General features: G+C 40.4%; 1 protein-coding gene across 1 annotated transcript; it reads right to left on the bottom strand.

Annotated features, from left to right (window-relative positions):
• Nucleotides 1-15,596: 15,596 nt before the first annotated feature.
• On the bottom strand, nucleotides 15,597-19,115 carry epcam (epithelial cell adhesion molecule). The gene is made up of 9 exons (XM_080449213.1): nucleotides 18,971-19,115; nucleotides 18,081-18,188; nucleotides 17,625-17,886; nucleotides 17,394-17,459; nucleotides 17,234-17,300; nucleotides 16,938-17,036; nucleotides 16,376-16,573; nucleotides 16,124-16,168; nucleotides 15,597-15,980 (listed from the first exon to the last, which is right to left on the bottom strand). The coding sequence occupies exons 1-9, from the start codon at nucleotides 19,032-19,034 to the stop codon at nucleotides 15,957-15,959; spliced, it is 933 nt and encodes a 310-aa protein (XP_080305339.1). The 5' UTR covers nucleotides 19,035-19,115; the 3' UTR covers nucleotides 15,597-15,956.
• Between the last annotated feature and the right edge of the window lie 735 nt (nucleotides 19,116-19,850).

The raw sequence follows: 19,850 nt of genomic DNA, 5'->3' as shown, positions 1-19,850 counted from the left end.
ATTGGTCTGATTGGGCTATAATGTTTCAAATATAATCCTCAAAAATTAAATCTAGTCATTTTGAGGCAGACTAAAACTATCAGTCAGCAGATTGGCGGGAGAAAGAATGCATATTATGGCTGATATGGCCTTTTAGAGGTATGTCCACTGGTATATTGGCCTGATTGGGCTATGATGTTTGAAATATAACCCTCAAGAATGAAATCAAGTCACTTTGAGTCAGAAACAAGCTTTCAGTTACCAGGTATAGGAGCTGTAATCACTTTCTGGCAGGAGGCAAACAGCCTTTTATGGCATAGATGGCCTTTTACAGGTATATTCACTGGTGTGACTGGGCTACAATGTTTCAAATAAAATCCCCAAGAATGAAACCAAGCGATTTTGAGGAAGACAAAAACCATCAGTCAGCAGATATGAGCTGCGATCACTTTTTGGCAGCTAGAAAAATGCATTGAATGCCTTATATTAGCTCTGCACTGTTATTTCAACAGGTACATTGGACAGGGTGTGCTATAATCTTTGAAATATAACCCTCAGACAAAAATATTTATTGGGTTGTATTGGTCCTTTAAAGGTGTAAGAGCCTATTCTAATTAGCCTATTCTTGAGATTGTATTGTGTTATTATGTTAGTATTATATTTACATTTATAATAGATTATTTGTATATGGACACCTAAGGCTTTTGTAGAATTAACCAATTTAGCCAATGAGCCAATAAAGTCAGCAGCCCCAAGGTCAGCCTGGGCACCTGCAGGTACACACCTCCACCACTGTGTGGCAACACTACTATGAGTTAATCGTGGACATCATGGAGCATTTACTTTATTTACTGTCAGTCAGTGGTGGAAAAAGTACTCAAATGTTTTACTTAAGTAAAAGTATCAATACCGCAATGTAGATATATTCTGTTAAAAGTAGAAGTCCCGTACTCAAAATGTACTTGAGTAAAAGTACAAAAGTATCGGCATCAAAATATACTTAAAGTAGCCTACCAGATGTAAAAGTACTTATTGTGCAAAATGTCCCATTTTACCATATACAATCTTGATTATTGTATGAGTAGCAGTCACAGTAAAATACAAATTAGACTGTTTAAATGGACCCTGAAACTCTGGATTTTGCAGTGTAGCTGTCTCCCTGTTGGATAAGTTATGACCAGTCACCATTCACACACATGTATATGTTTATTGTAGAAATGGAATTCATAAACCTACATTACAGTGCTGAAGTGTTACAAAAACTACTTGTAACTTTAGGCTACTGCTGCAGCCTGGTGGCCAGAGAAAATCATTGCATTGTATGTTCACTCAATCCACAGTATACAGTAGCTCTGGTCCTGTGGGCTACTGGCAGATTTAATAGAGATGGAGTGGGACATGACAATTCTATAAACATTATCGAATTCGACCCAAAATTGTATATAGCCGAGTGCAGGATGAGTAATCAACATTTTATTTATTAGTTAATTGTTATTAGTGGAGGCCGGTTCTTCTCAGCTTCAGTGAGCGTCTCTCTTTGATTCCACTTGGACTGCCAGCAAACATGTCATACTCTGTTCTCTGTACTACACTGCTGAAGTTAGTTGGATGACTTAAAAAGCCGGGCTTTGGTAGGGATGGGTGATCATTTATTTGTTTTATCCTGTTTTGGTTAGGAGTTAGGTTAACGGTTGTCTTTTGGTTATATTATTTTGGGTACCGGAAGTTAATTTAGAGTGGTTTCTTTTTTTTCCTTTTTTTACAACCAACCCACTCTGAGTCTGGACAGACCGACCTTCAGCACTCCCTCTAATGGTGTGGCAGCAGCGTTTTATACCCAGCTGGAGCTAATGAGGCTGGACTGTACCATTGGCCTGCACCATTGACAGGGGTGTTCTAAAACATGTATTAAATACCTAACTAAACATACAATAAATACATATACATAAATTGCCTTAAAACACAACACAAGTATTACACAAGTCTCATGAACTACACAAGTTATACAATAATTTACCAATCACCCCAGCACATCATAACCGTTTGTAACAGAGGACCTCCTTAACAGAGGACGTCACGCTGGTTGCAAGCATCATACTGCGCAAGCGTCAAACCCATTCTGTCAGGTCTTGCTATGGCGCGCAGCACTTGCCAACACACAAGAGGGGGTTGGGGTGTGCTGAAACTAGTGCACCCGAAACAACAGGTTGAGAATTGATTGCATGAAACAATCACCTGTGCATCCAGTCTCAATGTTGGTATACAAATAATTGGTCTATAGGCTACAGTACTTCAGTTACATGATGGCTACACTGCCAACAAATTGCACGCTGTCGCTGCCCATTGAGCAGCACATCTGTAGTCGTCACAACAGTAAGATAAACATGAAATTACACGTTTTCAGTAATGCATAAAAAAGAAAACTTTGGAAGCCAATCGTAGCCAATCAGGATGGAATATGAAAAATCAGACAGCTCCGTCTTGATCACATGACCATAGAGATACCATTGGCATGATGTTTGGACAAAATCTGTAGGAGAATGATCAGCAAAATGGGTTTAGCCAAAATCGGCCTCCTGGTGAAGCTATAACAGGCCGATGTGAGAAATGTGGGGCAGAGGTTTTTACTTGGCCTACAAGAAGTTTGCGTGCACAGTTTCATGCCGATCGGTCCAATGGTGCCGGAGATTAGCTGCTCACGGACACACACACACACACACACACACACACACACACACACACCCACACATGGACGGACAGGGGCGAAAACATAGTCTCGGCCACACCTTCGGCCTACAGTAAGCAAGCTGATCTATTAATAGCTGATCTAGCTTGTAGATCAGCTAGTTTTGCAGAATGTTCCACAATTTTTGCCTATTCGCCCATCATGACATGCCCAGGATAGGGATGCTAGCATATCTACCATATGGGCACTTTGGGCACGTGCTTATTTCTCACCTCCAATGTTTTCAGATACATATTTTAATAAAACAAGTAATGCACCATCTGACCGTCATTTTGAATACATTTACAGTATATCTAGTGTGAGATAGGATCTACTGTCCACAAATTTCAACATAAAGTTGATGATGAAATTGACCACTTCTGTAACTGCTCACTTCTCTCTTATTTTTCACTCACTTCATCTTTTTGTGATCAGTCAATAAAGAAAGTTGGTCACAAAAAAAAAAAAAAGGCAAGTAGTGTCAAAATATGAGATAGTTTCATAAGCCATGTGCAGTACAATACTTGTATGTAAAACAGACCGTAGGGGTCTTGCTCTATAGATTGTCATGCTGGGGCCCTTTAATTTGTATTTATTTTATTGTATTTATTTGATTGACAGATGAGCTTTCAGTACTTATCATTATTATTATTTATTTAATCACAAATATGAGGGCCGCTGTAATTAACACTCCAAGATTGAAATCTTGTCTAGCGAGACTTCTAGTGGAGGCTGACTTTTGTTTCCAGACATGAAGTTGGTGATAAAATTGACCACTTCTGTAACTTAGTCATACTTCTCTTTTTTATCTTCTGTCTTCAGTTTTCTCCCATAAAGTGAAAAAATATGTTTCATAAGCCTGTGCAGTATCATACTGTATGGTTTGCAAAACAGACCTAAAATTTACAATTTACAATTTAGGCATTTAGCAGATGCTCTAAATCCAGAGTGATTTACAATAAGCAAAGGTAAACACGTACATCAAATGCATAGAGACAGCATAGTGCCTCAATAATAGGATCATAGGTCAACCAAGACCTAGCATCAGTCTAAACATTATAATATCAAACAATAAATGATCTGTACAGTGAAACTATACAAACTATAGGAAATTACATTTTAACCTTTGCATAAGACTGCATGGTCGTCAAGGCTAGGTGAAGTGCTACAGGCTAAAGTGGAGTCTGAGGTGTCTTCAGATTATGGCCGAAAATTGGGAGTGAGTCTGTACTGTGTGTGTGTAACTGCAAAGGGGAGTTTGTTCCACAGTTTGGAAGTCTAGGATGTATGGAGTGTTGTCCCGGATGTTTTAGGCAAGGTTCTGACAGTTTCTGTGTCCCCTACACACAGACATGCACATACATTTGCACCAAATGATGTTGCTATGTTTACAGTTTACATGTGTGCCAAGTGTCATGCCTGTATCCACCGCGTAATGATTTCACATAATTCCCCCCACCACCAGTTATCTTAATTTTTTTTGCATTTGGAATCACACGCCGGTTTGTTTACAAAAGCCACCTGTCTGGCGCCTTGCCAATAAATGTTTCTCAGGCTCTAACGCAAAGTTGACAAAAATGTCAACTTTGAACACATTTTTAGGCTAACCCTTGTCATTAGGCCAAGGGATAGCCAACGAAATTAAATAAAATCGGACGTGGCCTATCCTATATTAAAATTGCCTAATCCGTACGGTGAATGGTGGGTCGACATCACAAACGTAATATCCGGACTGGCGAGGCGCACCCTTGCACCCCCTTTCAGAGGACCCCAACAGGTGACCTCACCAACACATTATGGAAGGGACTGCAATGGAAACAAGCTGTAAGCTTTTTTTGCGTCATCCGTTTGATTATGGTGGGGGTCAGATGTATGTTACATGTGACCTATGTTTTATTTCTTGATCAATAAAGATATCAATCAATCAATCAAAGGGCTATATGTGATCCTGAAGGAACATTGGGTTGAGGGAACATAAAGCTAAGGGAACATAGGGTCTAATTTGGGATGGGGGAACATAGGGCTGCATGCTTGTCAGGGTGGGGGGGTCCCCATTTCAAATATGATTGTTTTGGGGGGCCCCCAGTTCAAATATGATTATTTTGGGGGGGCCCCAGTTCAAATATAAAGTTTGGGAACCCTTGATCTTTGTCATCACACAGTATGTTTCCGGTTACAGGAAGTAATTGAAAATAGAATTTGATGTTATAAAAATACACACAAAAAAAAGTGTTGCATCGCTTCCACCCACCGATGGAATAATGTGTACACCAGTGACATTGCACTGACTAAAAAATCACTCTCCAGTACAGGATGGAGTTGCAATTTCATGAAGGTCAGTCAAATGATTAAAACTCCATTTCTAATGAACGCCAGCCAGTGGATACTGTCTTTGTTGTAAGCCCCTTTACTGTGTTATATTTATTTATTTACAAATATTATATTTGCATTGTTGTTTGCAGTCATATAGTTGCTTGGGATGATTTAAGCCATTGTTTATATTGTGAGTGAAGAAATGGATGTTGTTGGTCTATGAAACTGTATAGGCTGTGTTGTATAGGCATGGACTGCAGCCTTTGAGCAATGGGTGTAAGATGGACTGGAATTGATACACAGTTTGCAAGCTCAAAATGATTAAGATTGGGTTTAATCATGGCTTGGATGTGTGGTGCGTGCACAGGGGGGGGCCTCTGGAGCTTCAGTGCCCAGGGGCCCCCAGGGGTGTTAATCAGGTTCTGGATGCTAGGGTTCATGTGGTTAATTTAACTGAGAGTGTACAAATGGAACCAAAGGGACCTGGTTCTAGAGGATTTTACAGTACGGTGATGCTCAAACGTATGCACAAATAATTCATTTGGGTTGTAAAGAGTAATGCCTACCACACCCGGTACTTCCTGTTTCTATACTGGGCAGGTTCTGCTCTCTGTCATTCCCACACATAATGCAAATAACCAGCCATGCAATCTTGCATTTGACTAACATTTGGCTGTTCTTTCCTTTTACTTTCCATTCAGTGTTGTGCTGTAGTCAAATCCACTAATTTTCCTGTTTTGGTTCTTGTGTCCTTGGGTTTTTGGAATTTCTTGTCTTTCCTTATTCTTGTTGCATAAGGGTATCACCTCACAACATAATTTATGACAATTCTGTATTTGCATTGTACTTCCATTGTGTTCTGTACCACTACCTCATGTAAGGTGTGTACTTGCAGTACATTTCCACGCAGAGGCATTCATGCATACCATACATACACCACACACACACACACACACACACACACACACACACACACACACACACACACACACACACACACACACACACACACACACACACACACACACACACACACACACACACACACACACACTAAACAGCAGGTATGCTAGATGGCCTTCTCAAGTTGCACAATATTGCTGACCACAGTAGTTCAGAATACTGTAAGTTGTACTGATTATTGCTTCTCTGTGTGTCTACATAGGTGATGAGCTCCGACACCACAGTGGAGGAGTTCCAGTGTTGTTTCAACCAGGACACCGGCATAAGGAAAACTGGCCAATCAGGATTCAGTTTGTACACAGACGACCCGACTGAACGTTATCTGGAACACTGGACCCATCAAGATACTGCGGCTTGATTGATGATGTCACTCAAACAAACAAACAAACAAACAAACACGCACACGCACACACACACACACACACACACACACACACACACACACACACACACACACACACACACACACACACACACACACACACACACACACACACACACTCAGGCAGTGCGTTCTACATACACAGTATTATGTAATAGATTTCTCTGATTGAAGATATCCCAGCAGCGGTCATCATACTTTTTGAAGCAAGAAGGAAGCTTGTCTTGGCTATGTTTTTTTTTATTGATTGAATACTTTATTAACAGTTTGCAAAAAGGTTATTCAATAATGCTAAAAAGATAACACAAAAAGCCCTGAGGGCTTGTTTCCATTGTGGTCCTACAGTATGTATTCAATTCATCAAGACATATAAAGACATACTATACAAGAAATCATCACTACTAGGAGCAATAAAAGTATATTACAGAAAAACAATGGGGGGGTCATTTCTTTTGGCAAGCTAGAAGACTTGTCTAGGTCCAGTTGCTCTTTTATGGTGGTTTGGAAGGAGGGTAGGACTAGGGAGTCGCACTTTTTGATGGCTGCTGGTATGGCATTCCACATTCTGGTGGCATAATAGTAGAATTAATTCATCCACATGTTTTTGCAGAATCTGGGGGGGAATGAGATCAGTGGAGCTCTCTCTGGTGTTGATCCCGTGGGCGTTTCTCACTCTTCTGAAGTAGTTTCACAGTATGGGCACTGGTCCCTTGAGTATCTTGAAAACCAGGCCCATTGCAAGTTGCTGTACTCTGTCCTCTACTCTGAGCCATCCCACCGTAGCATAATGAGCAGGGGTTAGTTGAGTCTATGTAATAATCTATGTACTTAATAGATTGTGGCGATATTATCTACATGCACACTCCTATAGTAGCAGCACTACATATGTTGGATACAGTGTACCATGGGTCTGTTACCTCTTCAGTTAAAAGGTACAGCTCCCATCATATTTATGCGACTGCTGACCTTGTTTGTTTGCGTGTATCCTCCACACAGATCTGTGACATCATTTCCAAGTGGGAGCAAGCTTCTAAGGAACAACAAACAGGCAAGTCTGAACATACGAGGACCGTCCGACTCACCTACAAGAACAAGTAGAGGGAGGAGCCCCTGGTCAAATGAAGATAAGGATAAGGATAATTCCTTTAACAGGTCCATTCATGAAAGTCCTTGCGGTCTTGTTTCCAATGAGGGCCTGTGAGCAATTAGGGGTTAAGAGTCTTGCTCAGGGACAAATTTCATTTCATCGACACATTTGCTGACCTGGCCTGGAATTGTCCCTGGGGCAACCAGGGCCTCTGGCTCCCTAGGCGGGTTCACTAACCACTCAGCTACGGCCGCCCCAAAACAAACAAAGTATAAATTAACCATCAGTGTCCATGTTCAGATGTCCTATGAGGATCAAAAGAGGCACACATCCATTTTCCATTTAAAGGCAGGTGCTGAACTTCACACTACAAAACTTAGAGACAAAATAAAAGTGTGCACACTGTAGCTCCCCTTTTGCATATTTACCAAAAAATAAATATGCAAAAAGGGAGCTACAGTTTGCGAACAGCCTGCAGCTGACATGATGTGTTTATAAGTCACAGAACAGAACCAGTCTACCTTGAAAATTCCAGCTGACCCTATCATTTCATGTGTTTCATGCAGGCAGGCTAGTTGCTATCCTGAGCATGTTAGAATGAGAAGCTACAGAGCGAAAACTGGAGTGCTCATTTAAATCAGAATGTAAAAGGTCAGTTTTTAATTAAGTTCAGTTAAAATAACACTTCAGATTTCAGTGTATGCGATCCTGGAAACGGCCTGGAATGCACCTGATGCTTTCAAAGGTTTTGCGTTTATTATTGTGGTTGAAGAATTGCAATGCTATGAATCATATTCGGGCATATTGGTCTAATATGTGTGTTGTACCTGTTCCTTTTTACGTAACTGTAGAAATGTAAACATGAAGAAAAAGAAGGAGGAAAAAAGACAAGAATGCCTTCAGTAGAGTGTAGACCTGCAGTGTAGATCACTGTCAAAAATGGAGGAAATAACAATTACTGGAGAAGGTAAAAATAAAAATGCCTTTTAGGATGTTAATATTTTATGTAAACAAAATTTGAACACATGCAACCTCAGGGCATCTTGAATGAGGACACTGTTTTGTTTGATTGACAGATCAGGGAGATCCTCATCTCCAGTTACATCAACAGTGCCCAACTGCTCATCAACAGAAGGCCGCCACCCACCATCTCTCTGCCACGCCCTAATGGTGGCTCAGCCTGTCAATCTGAAGAGAAAAGAAATGAGGAGCAAATCAATTCAATTCAATTCAATTCAAAGGGGCTTTATTGGCATGAGTATTACATTGCCAAAACAAACATAAAATAAAACAAACTAGTATGTGTAAAGAATAAGTATGTACAAAAATTATTAAAATAAAATAGAGTAAAAGCAAATACATAAAAGGGAATAAAGAGATTTGTAAACAGAGCTGTGTTGCATTGCATTAGAAAACTAGCTTGCAAGAACTAGGATAATTGTGCATTTGCTGTTAGGAGCAGTTATGTAAGAAGAACTTGGTATAAAGATTTTTTTGGAACAAATAGCATTATTTCAAGTTTAGCTGTCTCCAGCAGTGGGCAGGCCTAGCAAGACTCCTAATGCTGGAAAGTTAGTGAGCTATAACTATGCAATGCTAGCACTACAGACTGTGGGGAAAAGAAGCTCTGTATTTGAGTGAAATTTGTGATATCTACTTGTACACAGTAACACCCTAGTGTTCATTTAAATCTGAGAGTGTAAAAATGGACCCCAGAATGAAATGAATGCTCCAGATTGAAAATACTAGCTTTAGTTAATTGGGGATGTGGAATCAAATACCATGCCTAAGAAAATATGTTTGAGTGGAGCCATATAGTGCTGTAGCTGTATTCTACTGTTTTTACACAGTACGCAGTACGATTATAGTCTGTGGCAAAAAAACTAAACAGGACTGACAATGTCATTCTTTTTTGATACATGTATGAGCTCCACGAGGAATGTGAGGAATGTTAACACAGACTGTTGAGTTAACATCACAAAGACAGACTAATCTGTGCTGCTGGGCGTGGGAGGTTGCGTTTCTGTTTGTCAACAATGTGTGAGCATTGCAAAGGTGACATCACCTTTTGATTCTGCTCCTCAAACGCCATGCTTGTTAGTCATACATTTGAGAAAACAGACAATGAGTAGCCTATGTATTCATGATAGCAACAGAGAGGGCATTTCTTATGTTTAATTATTTCCCATGGAACACAGGATATGAAGAAATGTTTATTGAGTTATTATTGAGTAAAAGTACAGATACTAATGGTCAAATTTACTTTTGTACTTTTACTCGAGTAACATTTTGACTGAGCTACTTAAAAGTAGCTCAGTCAAAATGTTACTCGAGTAAAAGTACAAAAGTAATTGCTTTTAAATATACTTAAGTATTTAAAAGTACATGCTTTTAAAAATACTTAAGTGTAAGTACAAGTAAAAGTAGAAGTAATTGTATTTTATATATATAGATATATATATATATCAATGCATTGCTGTAATGTTTTCACAATTCATTTATAGAACCTTGTAAGAGATGTAGTTTGTCTTCGGTAAACAAAACCCAGTAAATATTTGAAAATGTATGGTTTTTTTATGTCTGTGTGCGCGTTTCAGATACTTCAGATAAGGCCATGGGGTGTTCTTGGAGGTTTGTTAGGCTGATTCAGCTGCTGATCAGACTCAGTTCGTTCTTCTCCTGCTGCCGCCATTACTTAGTATTTTTGTTTTGTTTTGTTAGAGTTGAAACAAGAGCAAAAAAAAGTGGTGGATATATGTGTAGGTTTGCATGCCTGGATGACGTATTTCCGCTTTTATGTAGATTAGAGGTCTTCAACGTTTTTCGGGCCAAGGACCCCTTAGCTGATGAGAGATGAAGCAGGGACCCCATATTGTATACTCTTATTTTTTAGAATGCTTTCCATTCTGTCATACAGAAACGTGAATGGCGCGTACATTGTGGCCTTGCATAGAACTTTAAAATTCTGTTCAGCTCATGTGGGGGAAATACAGGTCGTGACCTATGACCTGGGCCTTAGTTAGAATATTCTTGAGAATAGTGTGCTACTTGTAGCACACCGAGAATATTCTGTCTGTACGAATATTCTGTGCAGAGGAAATTATACTGCTACACAGAGAAAGAAATACTAAAACGCTCATATTCCCTAGACGATATTAAACAATTTGAAGACGCTTCCCAGAAGTGGGTGGGAACCTAATATCTACTACATGCCCAGAATTGAGGGTCCCTAAAGTCAGATTATTCTCTCTACTGACAGCGACCATCCCTAAGTAATAGTGTATGACGCACAAGGTACACAGGTGGTTGGCTCGATAGTAGGGATCAAACGCAGGGCTCTCGTGGCACAGTAACCCCGGGCTCATAGTAACTAATGGTAAGAACCTCTAAGGGAGGGGGAATGAGGATCAATTAATCTTCAGAGTTGCAAAGTCATTCTCGAATGACTTTGCAAAATAGTACGCAAATAACAGATGATGTTCGTCACTAGGGTCCCAGGTGGGACACAGTGGAGAAACAACACATATTTGGATGATGAGAGAATGAGATAATGGCCAGATATATTAGTGAGATAGGAAAATAGCGGGCAGAGATATTCGGGAGCCCAGAGAGGCAACATCGTTTGCTGTAATGCTTAAGCCTTGCTGTGCTTACTGTAATAAACCTCTTCTGCTGATATAACTAACTTCAAGTTTGAGAGTGTTTCATTCTACCAATCCATCACCGGGAAGACTAAGGATTCCTAGGTACTACACCCACACTCACAAGCCAGATATCGTCATTGAAATTGTCAGCCAGCTCAGTGCAGTTTTGGAGAAGTAAAAACTCCTGACTAGACAATGACTTCAACATGCCAGACAACACTATTCTGTGTGAGAGCCATCAAACCTCAGAATGGTGAAGTAGAGCAGTTCACAGCTTCTTCACAGCTTTCATAACATCTGACAATTCAGCAAAAATGTCTTTGGCAACGTTACGAGTGACTCCCTAGTTCCTGTGTAGCATGCAGTTTAACCTGTAACCTGTGTAGCATGCAGGGCCTCTATCAGGTGCACACCTAAGAGCCAACCAGTGCTCAAGCACCTGCCTGTTTGCTTTCATAGGAGATATTGCTCTTCTTTTATTTAAATATCGGTCTTGCTGAACCACAGTTGCTCTCCACCCTGCTCTCATTTCAATACAATGTAGGTTAGGTTGTCGCTTTGTTTTCTCATCCTGATAAGTCTGAAAACTTTTTAGTTGAGCATGGCAGTCTCCATGTTTCTTGTTAAAACCAGAGTATAAAAGGCAGGAAAATAGCAAATGAAGTTGTCAGCACTCGCTATGCAACACTTTTAAAACATGCAGCAGAAGAAGGACATTTTCTCAGACAAATGTGGGTTTGAAGTGTGGTTCACATTATAGGAATGTGGGTTTGAAGTGTGGTTCACATTATAGGACATTATGCAAGTACCACTCAAAAGTGTGAACTTGCTACAGTAGGTTCTGTTGACAGGCTTTGTATTAGGGCTTATCTATGAATCATTCATATTTGTAATTATATGAAGTATGTACACTTTTACTAGACTGGGTCTATATTGTTTAACTTATCTGTTGCCTAACCAGGATATCTTGTGTGGTAATATACATTCCATGTATATTTTCATTTAGTTAATAACAGACCTATAATTGTATTATTTATTGTAATTGTTTAAACAAAAAAAACTATACATTATTGTAAAACACAGCAGAGTTTATATATTTTAAGCCAGGCTGTCAACAACAAAACCACTGCCTGGGATTTCAAGAGCACCATGCAAATATAAACAAATGAACAGGTTGAGAAAAGGAACCAGACATTTGGCCAAGATCAAGGCTAATGTAACAAGATTGTGATCATTATTGTATCATCTACAACGGAAAACGTTTTTTTAATACTGTTGGTCTGTTAACGGATTGTCACCATGTGTATTCTGTCACTCAACACAGATCTGTATAACATCAACTGGTATATGAAAATGTGGGCCTTTACTTGTAAAAAAATATTTATGGGAACAGTTTTTGCATCCGAATTTAAAGACTGGGCGATCTCCTCCCAGCTGTTCTGGACTTTGTTTTTGTTCTTGTGGTCAGGGCTTGTACAATCGTAGAGCTGAGTATTGATATCCACGGACTAGTTCGCAAAGTTGTTCTTCGAATCTCGTTGTAGGCGGCCGTTCAGTGTTGTGATGTGAGCGTCTCTCACATGGGTCAGTGTTTATGTTTTGCAGACATATAAAACAAAACAACAAAAGCATCAGAAAATAAAATGGGTGGCCCCCCTGCAGTGACTCAGAGGACCGCCTAGGGGTCACAGACCCCCTGTTGAATACCCATGATGTAGATCCCAGTGCCGAGTGTGTACTGTGATAGGTTTCCTTCTTTGAAGAACACAGTGTGTGGCCAATTGCATTTTAGGAAAGAAGGGGAAAAAAGAACAGCCAACCTATAAGTAACTAGTACTTCACAGCCTTCCTAGAAATGTATTTGAGTAAAAGTAAAATATTTGTCTTGGAAATGTACTTGAGTGAAAGTAAAAAGTATTAAAAAAAATCTAATCTAAGTAAAGTACAAATACTTAAAACCTGTACTTAAGTACAGAACTAAAGTAAATTTACTCTGTTACTGTCCACCACTGGTGATTAATGAGGTATGTGATTAATGGGATGTCTACTGGGCAAGTGTTGAGAAAGAAAGACTCCTTATAAAGGAAAGAATTGTGGACAACAGATTGTGCCCTGTGTCCTCGTAGTTACTGAACAGCCTGGAGCCAGGTGAAACTTTAATCTTTGAGAAAAAACTCCCTCGCCTTCCTGGTCAAGGGGTGAAACTGAAATGGCCAACATACTTGCTCTTTACTGTGTGAGCTCATAACGAGTAAAGCCCGGTTCATATTTCTCTGTACAACGGTATCACACACCAAAGCAAAAAAATCTTCAAGCTCACAGATGCATTGTGAGCCTGTACATCGGTCTGCTACACCATCATAATCAGGGTAAATAAGCATAACGGATGGATGGAGGACAGTTATGTGAAAAAGGAGATAAACTCTACACCATCACTAGATAGGTATGTGAGCCTGTGCCGAATGTGAAGCAGGATGTCATAAAATGTTGGAAAGAATAAGTTGAAAGACAATGGTTTGAGAAGAAAAAGGAGGGATAGGGTATGTCATAGAGGCAGGGAGGTATAAGAATAGCATAGGGAACATAGTGACCCATTTAACCTTTATAGTATGAATTACAAAGACTTGAAAACAGTTACATTTTTAACTGTCTGCTTACTTTTTTTCTGTACCTGAAATCCATTGCTCCAAATAATGTTCCAGTCTATTTATTTTTCACATGAAGTGCACTATTATTTGTCCTTGCCATAATTGTTATAATTATTGTACAAATGTGACCTCCAGTGACAATGTCACAAATTACTTGTTCCAGCCAGATAAGATCCCCCAAAACAACCCAAGTCAGAACACTAATCCACTGTCTGTGTATGACGCTATTATCATCACACACCAACACAGATGGGTATTTCACCCTGCCCTCAGAAACCATAACACTAAGATATTAAGACTCTTACACAATATTCCCTCCCCAGTGATTAGCTGGGTTAGTCATTTCCTGTCCCGCCCATAAAACAGCGGTTCAGCTCCTTCATTGGCTCATGTGATTGACGCCCGATACCAGCAATGGAGGTTGACCAAGGCCCACCCCCATTCCAGGTAATGATGAGCACTCTGAGGGACCTGAGGGAGGTAAAGCAAGACATAGGACACTTGAACAACATGTCTCAACAGGCAGAATAGACTCCTCGGAGTCCTTTCCTTTGTGTCGCCTTGAGGAAGAGTAGGAAGTAAGGACATAAAGAGAAGAGAGCAAGGGAGGGAGGCAGAGGGAACTGAAATCAAGAAGTGATTCATGGCACTATAATTTAAATAGCTTTGTTTATATTTGTATACCTGTCTGTCAAGAAGGGGAACAGATAAAATCAGTCCCTAAACAAAATGTACTGGTCCTATATTGTGTCATATAGGAACAATATGGAACATTATAAAATACATTCATTTAATATCAATAACAATAACAGGACTACAATATATGAACTTTGCTGTATGTTAATTGTTAATGCGGATTTTGCTTGTGGCTGGCCTGGCCACTCTACTTGACCAGATTCTTTTCATGACAATCCAGACTTTCTGCTCAGACGGAGGTTAAATAAGGCCGATCTCAAGTGCTACTACTGTCAGTTTAACATATCCTGCAAGGACAAATAGGCTTCACTGTGAGCAAGTTGTGACAGGATGTGTGGAGTAACAAGAGAGACAGAGAGCGAGCGAGTGCTAGACAGAACCTGAAAGACAGGTTTAACATGATGCCAAGGGCTGCAAGAGATTGAGACAGGGTTAGAGGTGACTCACCTCTTCCCTCCCATGCATAGGTGTGTGAAACTGTATCACTGCTACTTCAAAACAAGTCTTTTATTATAGTGCAAAATCACAACTATTTTAGTCAGGCACTATGTACAGTGTCTAGTGTAGACAGAGACCCAACTTTAGTTTTTTGTAATGATTAGACATGGTCACTGGCCATAGCAGGACCTTTTAAAAAGTGAAGTGGTACACAGTAAAATCTGATTTATCCATTTGTACCCAAGAGGGAACAAATGTAATCAGCTGATACATAATTTGTACACGCCAAGTTCAATGAACATTGAGGATTTTGTATGCAACATGGTAGTCTACAAGGCTTGAGAATGCATGGAATTCTCAAGAGTATGAACCATGAAATGTTTGGCATTACAAGTAGTTTTCCTCAGAGCACTAAAGATACTTGAGCAGAGCCACACCTTCCAAACAGGCACGTCTCATGTAAACAAGTGGCTCTTGCTTTCAACACAAAAAAGCAACTTAATCAAAACTAAGCTAATTTGAACTCAAAGAACACCATCAATGTCATCTATTGAGAAATATCCAAATAAAGCACACCCTGTCTACCGTATACATGTTTAGACAGCTGACACATTGAGAACATTTTCTTCTTTGTAATCTTGCATAAGAGTAGAAACTGACATTTTAACTGTTTATGCCCCCCACACAGTACTTTTCCATTCAGACAGGCAAATTAGAACAATTGTTTTAAAGTAATTTTATTAAAAACAATTCAAAGCACAATTTCTTAAAAACAAACTGTACAAATCAATGACATGGAAAGGTCTTTGACAAAAACAAATGTGGAAAAAAAGCAACATGTATGGGGTTTATTTAAAAAAAATGTTTTGGCATGAGGGCATGGCGCTCAAAACTGGACAGCTTATAAATAAAATTACACAGCACCAAAACAAAAGCATAAAAAGGTTGATCATTCCTTTACAATCTCCATCTCTTCAAGTTGAAAACGGGCTCCCATTACATCTGACGACAACAAGTGCAGCGTCCACAGGCAATGTACAAGCTGATGATCCATGGAACTTCCATCCTAAACGGAAGGCTTTTACATGGCTTCCATCTCTCTGGGCTGGAACACAAATGGAGACCAGAATGTGGTCAACAAAACTAGTTGTACTCCACTACCAACATAAGCACCATCATCGTGCACGAGGCTAAACACCAAAGATGATGCATTACTACAGCACACGCAAATATGACGTCCCAACTCACCTGTGCTTTGGCGTACCGCTGCTGCTCTCTCCTCCTGGCAAAGAACTATAAAAGAAAAGAATATCGTAAACCAATTAAGCCCCATTGTATCATACGATTGTGTCACGTGGTGAAAATGCCTCAAGCTCAATGCATTGCAAGGCATCGTGAGCTTGTAGATGTGCAATTTTATTGCACAAAATACAGACACCAGGTTGAAAGATTATGTTCATGATCTGAAAATCAATCAGGGTGTGTGTAGCGTCTACTCACCAGAACCAACAGGCCAGCAACCACGGCCAGCACGACCACCACGATGACGGCGATGATTCCACCAGTCAGCCTCTTCATGGTGAATGTGGGGGCCTCCTCATCCACATAGTACACCAGGATGTCCTCCATCTCCAGCTTCTGTCCGTCCACAACGGGCTCAAACTTAGCCTGGTCCATGAACATGGGCAGGACCTTCACCTGTTTTAAGTACAGCATCATAGAGGAGTAAGTTAGGGAAACAAAAGGGCGTGGCCCCATATGGCCAGACAAATTATGTGGGATTCTCTTTAAATAGTCTAGTGTGGAGTAGTTTGGCACAACTCTCCCCGAGTAGCACTTTGTAAGGAAAAGCACTATACAAATCAAATTCATCATGTGGTGTGTGCTTATGATCAAAACTAAAATGTGATAATCGTCTTTGTTGCAGTTCAAATAACATTCTGCCATAGCTATCTCTGTCATTTAAAGTCTGTCACTAACTTAGCTGTATGACAATAAGACTACATTTTAGCATGATAAGACTACATTTTAGCATGTACATATATTACTGTTTCCTACGTACATCTTTCTCCATGTAGTAGGCCATCTTGGAAATGTCAGTGGTACGGTCCCCCTTCGTTTTTTCAACATCAACCACAATCAGACGTGCTTCAGGGTCATACTGCAGAATGGAAAACAGAAATCGGGGATGAAACATGCACAATAATGGCAGGATGATGAATAAAGGCTAACATTAGATTTGTTGGAAATATTTATGTCCTAAACTACAGAACCAATGTGCTGAAAATGACCTCCCTTTTAGGAGAGAACTTCACACTGCTCAAAATAAAGGTCACACTTTCAAAACATATTTCTTACCTCGATTTCCTTCACAAGGCCCTTGGGAAAGCTGTCATAGCGCTTGTTGATGGCATCAGCAACGGCACTGTATCCAGAGAAGAAAACGTGGTTATTCTGTGTATCAAAATTTGGAGTCTGATCAAACGGATTAAAAAAAAACACATGCAGTTATACTTACGCCTTCAACTTGGTCTCATCCACAGGTTTGGGGACTGCTTTGTGCTTCAGCTGCAGTCGCACCCAGCTATAAAAGAAAAAGAGAAAGAAAACGCATTGATTAACCTTTTTCGGATTAAAGTTTTTCCCCTCTGCCTGTTGAAACCAGCGTGCCAGATGTTAATCTAGCATACCAAGCATCAAGCCCAACTCCTGTGATGTTGCAACACAGCAGCCTATTTACATTACTCACTAGGTCTCCACCAGTTTTTCACATTTGAGGTTCTTGTCGCCCTTGTCGGTTCGTCGAACGCCAGCGCTGTTGACACACCAGCACTCCTCTGTCATGTTGCACTGCTTGGCCTTGAACTTGCCGTCGTTCTCACATTCTGGGTCATAGATGCCATCGTTGTCCACAAAAGCCGTCTCCACTGGCTTTCCTCCGACTGTACGGGTGTCTTGTCCTTTACTCTTCTTGTACATCTCGGCCTTCATCAGGAAGCACTTAGGGACCACTGAAAGAGGAGGCAGGTGGAAGAGGTACACATTAAAATGTATTCATTGTTTTAACAACAGCAGCAAAGGCCATCCACAATATAGGCAGCGCCCCAGGCTGCAGGCCTGGTGAAGACATAATGACTTAATGGTTCAACAGCATCTTGAAACTAAAATTGCGTGGGAAAATGTGCCAGTGTTAAGTGGAACTTACTTTTGGTACAGTCCACGGTTTGTTTGTTCAACGCCCCGATCAGGAGGGTACACTTGCATGATGGTGCTGTCCCTTCACACGAGCCCCATTTAGAGGACCCACATTGACCTAAGGATGGGGGGGCAACAGGTAAGACACAATTAACCACTTGAACCCCAGCAATAGCAGTTGCATCATTGTGAGCTTGTCGATCGGCTATAGCTTTCCCCTCAATAACTGAAAATATACTAGTATTGAGCACTGAGGGACTCCGGTTACCCATATGGGGTTTAAGTGGTTAAAGCAGGTGGAAACAAAAAAAAAAGTTGTGAGACACTGGTTAACAGGTAGGCCTATAGGTGGCAGTTTGATCAACTGGGCGTTGGTCACACAAAACACTCGACCTCCCCAGAGAGAGAGAGAGAACACTTCCTATTCCCAACCCCCACTCTACTATACTGTGACTCTACACGGAAACCAACTGTGCTTTGCCAGCAAAATGGCTCCTAATCCTGCTTTTGTGAGTACAGGTGCAATTTCATTATCCGACCATTGTCCCCTTGCATTGAAGCATCTTCAAGAACAATCCCAGTTTAAAAAGGGATGGTTACATGTAGCCAAATTAACGACCAACATAAAATATAGAGCATCCAAATGATGTAGGCTGCCTAACATGGATTATATGGTCTATTGGGTGTTACTGCCCCACATTAACCTGTGAGCGGCCTGTTCTCTTTCAATATGCGGGCAAAAATACATAAAAAATTACAGTATGGACATAAGCCTCTGGGATGGGGAGGGAAAAGAAAAGAGAAAAGGGGGAACAAATATTTAAGTTTGTCTTTCTCTTGTCGTTGTAAACAACACCTTTTCTGAAAATAATAACAATGCACACAAATGATTGTACTTACAACCAGCGGCCGAGGCTCCCACCACAGTCAGGGTGAGAAGAACCAGAGCAGTCCAAATGTTCATTGTCGCGGCTGTAATAAAACTCCCAAGAAGCGTCTCTACAATAAGTTCCTTCTCTCACTGTGCTCCAACACTCACTAACCCAACACAGCCACACAAGCCTCCTTTTCTTTCCCACAGGTGAGCGTTCTTGTCAAACCGGTTTCGAGCAGTGTTGCCATGTCTGCTTATTATAAGCGACATTGGGCTTGTTTTTCTGTAAAGTTGCTTGTAAATATTGGTAGTTTGGCGGGTAGCCCCGCAAGCAACTTCTATTTTTAATATCTGGAATCTAGAGTTGCAATACCAACCGTTGACAGCCCATACATCCAAACAAAGTTTTTTGTTTCATTAAAATCCACCGTAGACTTTACTTACTTTATTTGTTTATTTGGACAGGACAACTAATGCATATTAATGGACGTCACATGGACGTAAATACACCGGATTTAGCAAAGATGCTAGTTTTCATCCGCAGTCCTCACAAAAAAACAAAATCAGAAAACAGACAGACATGTTATGAGCTGCTCTATGTCAATAAATTCCATGCAGGTGATTATTTTTCTGTGTGTCGGAGTTTGGAAGCGCTCGTGGAAAATCACTCAAAGGTTCTGCTTTACACTTGCACACAATGCAGGAGGCAGCAGGACGTTTATTGAAAATGTTTGATTGATTCAAGCTTTCCGTTCAGTTGCAATATTGGTGAGTTTAACGTTGTTTATTAATACAATCAGATAGGACTTTTCTGTTTGGATGTATGGACTGTTAAGGGTTGGTATTGCAACTCTAGATTCATTCCGGATATTGAAAATAGAAGAGAGAAGAGTTGCTTGCGGCTAG

Source organism: Gymnoscopelus braueri, assembly GCF_963280865.1.
Source record: "Gymnoscopelus braueri genome assembly, chromosome: 14".
In the NCBI taxonomy this organism is placed as follows: Eukaryota; Metazoa; Chordata; class Actinopteri; order Myctophiformes; family Myctophidae; genus Gymnoscopelus; species Gymnoscopelus braueri.
This window is presented reverse-complemented; position numbering and strand designations above follow the sequence as displayed.

Coding starts and splice junctions, on each gene's coding strand:
- epcam (XM_080449213.1), bottom strand. CDS start 19,034: ATGAACATTTGGACTGCTCTGGTTCTTCTCACCCTGACTGTGGTGGGA. Junction 16,574..16,937: donor CCTACTACATGGAGAAAGAT/GTACGTAGGAAA, acceptor TACTTAAAACAG/GTGAAGGTCCTGCCCATGTT. Junction 16,169..16,375: donor TTGCTGGCCTGTTGGTTCTG/GTGAGTAGACGC, acceptor TTTCTTTTATAG/TTCTTTGCCAGGAGGAGAGA.